The following is a 7,599-nucleotide window of genomic DNA, read 5'->3' as shown; positions in this document are numbered from 1 at the left end:
GGGAGTGTTTCTCTCGCTGTTTGTACCAGGCTTGTGCCAACCTGTGTTCCTGTGGGTGCAGTGCCCTCGCTGACCCCCTTGCCTCCCTTGGGATGACACTGGAGGATGCTCAGGGACACCGGGGTGGCTCCAGCATTCCCACCTCGTGCTCTTCCTTCGTCCCCCACCCTGGCTGGTGCCCCAGCTTGTTCTCCCCGGTGCAATGTGGGAGATGCTGGCAGGAGGAGCTGCTCCATGGGAATGGGAAGGGTTTTGTTCCGTGTGGGAGCATGTGGCTTGCAGGGCAAGGGTGACTGCAAGTGCCAGCGTGGGTGTGCAGGGGGCTGAGATGGTGCAAGTGACCCCAGGGACAGGGAAATAGAGGCAGGGTGGGCACAGCCATGAGGGAGGCATCGCTCTACAGCTGGGCAGGGAGGTGGCACTGGGGAGAAGCTGCCCCAGCCCCTGCGTGAGGGGAGCAGAGCCAGGGCAAGGCTGGAGCGGTGCCCTGGGGCAGCCGGGGCATTGCGGGAGATGCAAATCCTGGGATTTGGGCACTCAGCATCACAAACTTTTGGGAACATCCTCAGGAGCAAGGGCAGATGGGCAGAGCCAGCTCCGAGGGAAGGGATGGGGAGAGCATCTTCCCATAAATCCAAATTATCAGGAGCAAAACTCGACTCCAGGTTGGAGTAATCGCGGTGCAGATCAGCTCTGCCTGCCCTGAGATTCCAACTCCTTTTGAGTTTCCTCACTGAACCCTGCGCCATCCTCTGCAGGCTGGGGAGCACAAACCTCCTGCTTTGCAGCCTGGCATCACCAAGCAACCATGCCCTAAAATTCACAGCCCAGTGGAGAGAACTTTGTTTACCAGGAAGAAAACCCTTGAAAAGGGGAATCTTTGGCGGAAGCATGACGGGATTAACGCCGGGGTTTCTTTAGGCACCGCTGTTGTTTTTCAGGGCCTGACCTCGGTGCTCTGGTTCGCTTTTGCCAAGCCACTCTTTCCCTGCCTAATTTAGAGCAGGGCTTTGTGCTGGGCTGGGAAGGGGGAGGCGGCAGGGCCAGGTTTGGCAGCGCAGGCGGGAGCCTGGGATGATCTGCTTTGGAGCAGAGGAGTCGGTCATTAGATGCTGTGCTGCCGCAAATCCTGCTGTAATTAATTTTCTCCTGAATTAATTAGAGGAATTGTGAAGGCAGGCTGGGCTGGGAAGGTGTGGGGGAAGTTTTCCAGGGTGATCTATGGTTTGTTGGCAGAGCAGGAATTAAATCTCCTTCCTCTGCCTTCCCAGGCTGTTTGCTGGAGCCGCTCTCAGCCACGACTGGGGTGGGCAGGGGTGACGGTCCTGGGCACAGTGTGTCCCTGGGGAAACTGTCCCAAATCCCAAATGCTGCTTCAGGCCATTTTCCCTATTTTGGGGGTTTTTTTTGGTGTGTGTGGCACTGGCATTGAAGTGGAGCAGGTGGGACACACCACCCTGAGGCTGAGCAGTGCTGGGCTCTGGCACCTGCGGGAGGGAGGAAATCCAGCCTCAATTCCAGGCTCCAGGAGAGAAGAGAATTTAGGGGATGTCGGTTTGTTCTTGTCCTTTACCTCGTTGGCATCTCCATGAGCTGCTGGGCAGGTGGGACAACACATTCCTGGGAAGGGTGAGGAAAATTCCTGCTGCTTTCGGCAGTGTCCGTGCTGGCTCCTGGCATCCCTCTGGATCTCACCTGCTCGGGGTGAGCCGGGCCGAGGGCTCTGCCTGCCCCTGAGCCCGGCTCCTGCTCCTTCCAGCCGCTCCGGGGGCGGTGGGAAGGGAGGGCAGGCTGGCAGCATGGGAATGTGGAGGCTTTTCAGCCGTAATTATCGGCCTCAATGCCGAGCGGGGGGAGCGGGGGGAGCTGGGAGCCAGGGGAAAACCCACGGGGAAAGCAGATTCCTCCTCCTCCTCCCTCGCCATGGAAAGGGAGCAGGCTGGGGGCAAGGGGAGGGATGGAAGGGATGACAATTCCGGGCGAATCCTCAATTCCCGTGCTGGGGGTGAAGGGGATGCTGTGTTTGCCGTCTCCTGCCGGCCAGCTGATCCCGAGGGATGAGTGCCGAGCCTGTGACTTGGAGTCAGGGTCCCCCAGCTGGCTCCTGACGAGCTCTGGCCGCGGCACTGCAATGCGCTACTGCACCTGCTTAATTAACCCCAATTAGCCCCGTGCTGGTGCCTCCAGGGGCACAGGTTGAGGGGAGCCGGGGCACAGCCCTCCTGAGCAGCTGGTGGCACCAGGAGCTGCTCGAGGCTCCCGTGGTGACACAATCCATGGGTTTGAGCTGAAAATGGGGTTGGAACATCCAAACCCGTGGCTGGAAGTGGGTGTCTGTGTCTGTCACCCTGTGTCAGCTGGGGACAGATCCCAGATGAACTGTGACACAGGAATTAGGTAAAATCAGCCTGGGATCTGCAGATCCTTCCATCCATTTGGGACCTGGATCCATTTGTGGTGCTGGAAATGGAGATGTCACTGCTGTTTGCCCCAGGTTCTCCGTGTTTCTCACCTCTGGTTCTCCCAGCCCGGTCTCACCTTCCCAATCCACTGTCAAATGTCTCTTCCCCTTAAATTTCATCAGAACTTTTATTATCAGGGATTTGGTACATCCTTCCTGCCAGATTCCCAGGGCAGGAATGCTTCCAGCTTTAATCCCACCTTGGATGAGCTGTGGCACATCCTTTGGCTCTGGCTTCATCCTCCACAGCACCCCAACTGTGGGACCACAGCTGCTTTCTCCAGCAGCTCCCCGCTGGTGCAGCCAGGTCTGTGTGCACCCCGGGCTCCTCATTCCCCCATTTGTTCCCCAAATCTGGGAGATTTGTAAGGCTGCGTTGGGCAGGGGCTCAGGTTGCACTTCCAGGGGTTGGGCTGCCGTGGATCCTTGGTTTTCCAGCATTCCTGGTCCTTTCTGTGCCATCCTGCTGCAGGTGCAGGACCTGCTTCTCTCCCTGCCGGAGCCTTTGGGGCTCCGGAGCTGAGGGAAATCAAAGCCCCGAGGTCCCTGTGCCCCTGTGAATGGGAGCTTTGTCTCGGCAGAAAAGGCCTTGAAAGCGATCTGGGGGAAGGCGATTGTTATCTGCAGCTCCTGAACTGTTTGGATCCTGACTTTGTCAGAGATCTGGTAATTTAAACTTCAACCTGCTTATTAGAAATTTGAGAGAATAGTTTAATAATAAAAAGCAGATTTTTTTTCTCCCCTTTGTTCCTGTGCTCCTCTTTCTCCAGGCTGCTGGGGATATTTAATCGTCTGATACCCTCCCAGTCTCCACCTCCCTCTTGGCTTTTAGTTTTTTAAAGAATGGGAGAAAATGGCAAGAGGTTTCTTTTTGAGGGCTGCCAAGCCGGGCTGTCCCTGTGGTCCCTGAGCTTTTGGGAACGCGGAGAGCTGAAAGGAGCTGGAGGGAATGTCAGCGTCCCAGTTGTCCTTGCTTTAACGAGGCCTGGAAATCCATCCAGGTGCAGGGGTGCCCTCCAAGCAGGACCCTCCTGGCTGTGCTTGTTGGAAATGATACAAAGTTTAACTGTTTTTAATTTATTTTTTCCCCTCACAGAAGCTGTGTTCAGTTACATACAAACCAGCGCTCCGCTGCTGCGGATCCTCTCCGTGCTCTGACTGCTGCTCCTCTCCTTCCTCCTCTTTGTGTTTTTCCAACTTTGCCATGAGCTCTTTGGCGGGGTTGAAGGAACACAGGTTGGTTTGCTTGTCGCAGATGCGGCAGCGCTGGGATTTGCGACGGCGCTGGAGGGCACAGCTCTCACAGAAGCAGCGCCAACACTTGGTGACCACGAGGTTCTTGAAGGAACCCCTGCAGATGAAGCATTTGAAGGGCAGGTCCCCCTCCTGGCTGCTCACCTCGTCGTTTCCATCGTCGTTGGCGCCGTCGCGGCCCTGGTGCGGCTCCCGTGGGATCTGCCAGCCGTGTTTGCAGTCCCAGCGCTCGTGCGGGAATTCGCAGCTGCCCCGAAGGCACAGAACCCGCTCTCATTGTGGTCCTTGCAGGTCTGGAGCCGGGTGTCCCAGTGCACCCGTGAGTGCTCCAGAGCACGGATGGGCCCTGTCCTGTTCCTGCAGAGGCGTTTCCCATCCGTGTGTCCTTGGGCTTCACACGCTGCTGGCAGCTGTTACTGCCACGGGAAATTTTATCATCTTCCTTTCCTCTCAGCTCCTCCTTCCTTCTCCTCCTTCCTTCTCCTCCTTCCTTCTCCTCCTTCCTTCTCCTCCTTCCTTCTCCTCCTTCCTTCTCCTCCTTCCTTCTCCTCCTTCCTTCTCCCCCTTCCTTCTCCTCCTCCTTCCTTCTCTTCCTTCCTTCTCCTCCTCCTTCCTTCTCCTCCTTCCTTCTCCTCCTCCTTCCTTCTCCTCCTTCCTTCTCCTCCTCCTTCCTTCTCCTCCTTCCTTCTCCTCCTCCTTCCTTCTCTTCCTTCCTTCTCCTCCTTCCTTCTCCTCCTCCTTCCTTCTCCTTCCTTCTCCTCCTCCTCCTGTTCATACCATACTGTGGCTCCTGTGCCTTCAGGGCCAACAGATTTCGACACCTCTTCATTAGGGTTGGGGTTAGGGTTCCATCTTGCTTTGAACTCACCTGACTCAGGGAATGCGAGGCCTCCCCGGATGATATTTCCTGTGTGCACTTGGAGCCCCTCACAATCCCGGAATGCATAGAGCATTGAAAGCCCCGTCCCATCTGGGTCGCCAAAATTGTCACAGAAACTGCGGGAAAACCAAAAAACTCTCCCAACAACATTTGCAGTGAAAATTATTCTGGCCAGGTTGCTGTTCTGGCTGAGTTGTGACACAGAAACCGTTTCACCCACACGTAGCCCAGGTGTGCAGAGGAAATCCTTCCATCACACGTGAATTTTTATCTGATTTTTGTCATTTTTATACAGCCAAAAGCCACAGAGATTCATTGGTTCAATGTTCATTGGTCCCAAGTTGTGCAGTTCTTAGTATTTGGTTTCCTATTGGTTATTGATCCCATCGGTGTTAATCAGGTTCTCGTTCTTGGTTCTCTTATCGGTCTTTTCCCAGACCAGGCCTCTCTGACCATGCCAGGGGTGGTGTTTGGAGCTAAGGCTTGTTAATTGTCCTTGATGGTCGTTATCTCTCGTGTCTCTTTTCTGCTACTCCCAGTCAGTTGAGATGTTCGGCTCATCAGGCTGAGCCTGGTGGAACAATGCCCTGAAAAGAAACTTCAGATTCCCTCCCGGGGGGGCAAAGGCGAGCAAAACTCATTAAAACCTAGTTTTTATGACTGAAATGACATAAAATATTTAAACTTTGTATCATTTCCAACAGGTTCAGCCCACTGCCCTGTCCCTGCAGCTCCGTGGGAGGGCTGGGCTGGGGTTTGGGAACTCTCCCCAGCAATGATCCCCATCCAAGCGCCCCAGCTGGGCAGCAGCTCCCTGAGGCAGTGTTCGGACGTGTGTGGGTGGATCGGCATTGCCGCTGCCAGGGCTGGCGTTGACCAGGGAGAATTCAAAGGGGACAGAGCTCAGATTGGTTTGCAGATCTGGCAGAATTCCTGATTAATGACCCTAATTGGGCTCCTTGGAAGGGAAAGGACAGAACTCATGGAATTACCTGTGCACAGTTGGGTTTGTGGGCTTGCTCAGACACTTTTATGGAGGCATTTAATCCCCAGGGATGCTTTCCAGGCTGTTTGGGGTGGGCGAGGGGATAGATTTTCCTTCTGTGATGGAGATGGGCAGTCCATGGGGAAAAGGGGAGCTGATTCCCTGTCCTGGACAGCCCTGGGGAGAAGGGGAGCTGATTCCCTGTCCCGGACAGCCCTGGGGAGAAGGGGAGCTGATTCCCTGTCCTGGACAGCCCTGGGGAGAAGGGGAGCTCCATTCCCTGCACGTGGAGAGGCTCCTGAGCGATTTCCTGCTGGGCCTGGGTTATGTTGGTTCACTTTGGCTCCTGCTCTGGATGCCACTTCCATGACATCATTTGGCTGTGGCAGAGTGGAGGAGGTGAGACACTTGGGAGTGATTATCTCGTGCAAATAGCCCTGGGTAAACAGACTCGGGGCACTATTGACACTGAGACTGTTTCTCTTCCGAATTTCCTGCTGGGGGGACTTTGCCAAGTAGCCAAAAATGGGGTTTGGGCGGAGGGAACCCACACTCCTCAACCCAAAAGTTTAAATTTCAAGTCAGGGCATGGAGCTGCTGTCATCTAGGTAATTGAATTTGCAGTTCCTGGCGTAACTTCCACGTGGGAGCTTGGCCTAGGACTAATTTTGGGAACTGAGTGTCTTTAGGCTGTTTGGGGTAGCTGGGATGGTGCTCTGAGGTGCTCACCTTTACACTGCCAAACTGGGGGTCCCTGCCTGGATGGAGCTGATTTTCCTGGGTTAAATTCTCCTGGAGAGACACTGAAATAGTGCTGTGATGTGCCCTGGGGTTGCTTCTTACCAGCATGGCTGAGGAGGGATGGACTGGATCCCTGAGGATTGCTGCACCTGAGCTGTGGCAAGCAGGAGTTCTCCCACCTGCAGGGCTCCCCGTGCCCCCTGGCAGTGCCAGCAGCAGCTCTGCCCTGTGAGCCCCACGGATCAGGAGCTCTGGCTACATCCCAGGGTGAGCAGATCCTCTGGGCTGGCAAACTTTAACCACCAGAGCCCGTTTTTTATTAACCTGGATTTCCTCCTGCTTCCCCCATTACCTCTGCAGGAAAGAATCTGACCCCGAACTATCAGCATCACCTTCAGGGAATTTTTTTTTTTTTTTATTTCCCCCCCCTGCTCCCTGCTGTTGCTTTGTGGTTTGGGTGAAACTCTGCAAACCCTTCCCGTGGTAGCCAAGTGTCCCTGCTCCCTCCTGCCTTTGTCAGGCTGCTGGGAGCGCTTTGGAGCTGGCACAGCAGCGGCCTTAAGCCTGTCAGAGGAGCCTCTTAATTAAATTTGAAAAGTGCTGGGCTAAGAGGGTTTGCTGAGCCAGTCAGGTGCTGGGCCATGGGCCCGAACGACTGCCACAGGCTTGCACTACCACCCACAGCCCTGATCCCCCGGACATGTGCACAGATTAGGGAGAAATCCCTCAGCAATGAGCGGGTTTTAACTCCTTCCAGCTCTGGGCGTTTTTCAGGGAGCTCCTGGAGCCAGGTCCTGCCTGGGGGGGACACCCAGGGCTGGATCAGCCAAAGCAGTGGCAGGGACAGCACCTGCATCCCCCAGCGCCAGCTGGAGGTGTCCTGCACGCCTTCCCTGCAAGCACAGCCTGGCCAGGGACAGCGCCATGCCAGCACTCCCTTGGGATGTGGCACGGGACAAAAGGAGGAACATTCCCAGGCTGTGGCTGCACTAAAGGAGGGAGGTCGGGGTCACTGCTTTGCTGAGCAGGGAAGGAGTGGAACAGTCTCCCGTGGGGAAAGCTCTGGGCAAAGGAAATCATCCCTTTCTCCTCGCTTCATCCCAACCCATCCGTGTCCAGCTTCCCAGGGAGCTGGGCCTGCCCAGCCTGCAAAATGTTCCCTGGCAAATGCCAAATAGAGAAATCAATGACCAGGCTGTGCTTTGAGCCCTCCTGGCCAGGCCTGGCTCCAGCTCCGAGCTGTTTTCTGGTGTAGTTTTGGGAACCCCCTCCTTTAAT

The 7,599-nt window shown here is 55.6% G+C and overlaps 1 protein-coding gene across 1 annotated transcript; it reads right to left on the bottom strand.

Annotated features, from left to right (window-relative positions):
* Window positions 1-3,331: 3,331 nt before the first annotated feature.
* LOC109146065 (E3 ubiquitin-protein ligase RNF113A-like) lies at window positions 3,332-4,544 on the bottom strand. The gene is given in 4 exon segments (XM_039562583.1): window positions 3,332-3,966; window positions 3,969-4,070; window positions 4,073-4,206; window positions 4,498-4,544. Coding segments are annotated over 4 exon segments (711 nt in total). The 3' UTR covers window positions 3,332-3,538.
* Window positions 4,545-7,599: the final 3,055 nt, after the last annotated feature.

This window comes from Corvus cornix, chromosome 18, assembly GCF_000738735.6.
Source record: "Corvus cornix cornix isolate S_Up_H32 chromosome 18, ASM73873v5, whole genome shotgun sequence".
Classification (NCBI taxonomy): Eukaryota; Metazoa; Chordata; class Aves; order Passeriformes; family Corvidae; genus Corvus; species Corvus cornix.
The sequence above is the reverse complement of the archived record's forward strand: the minus strand, read 5'-3'. Positions and strand labels throughout refer to the sequence as shown.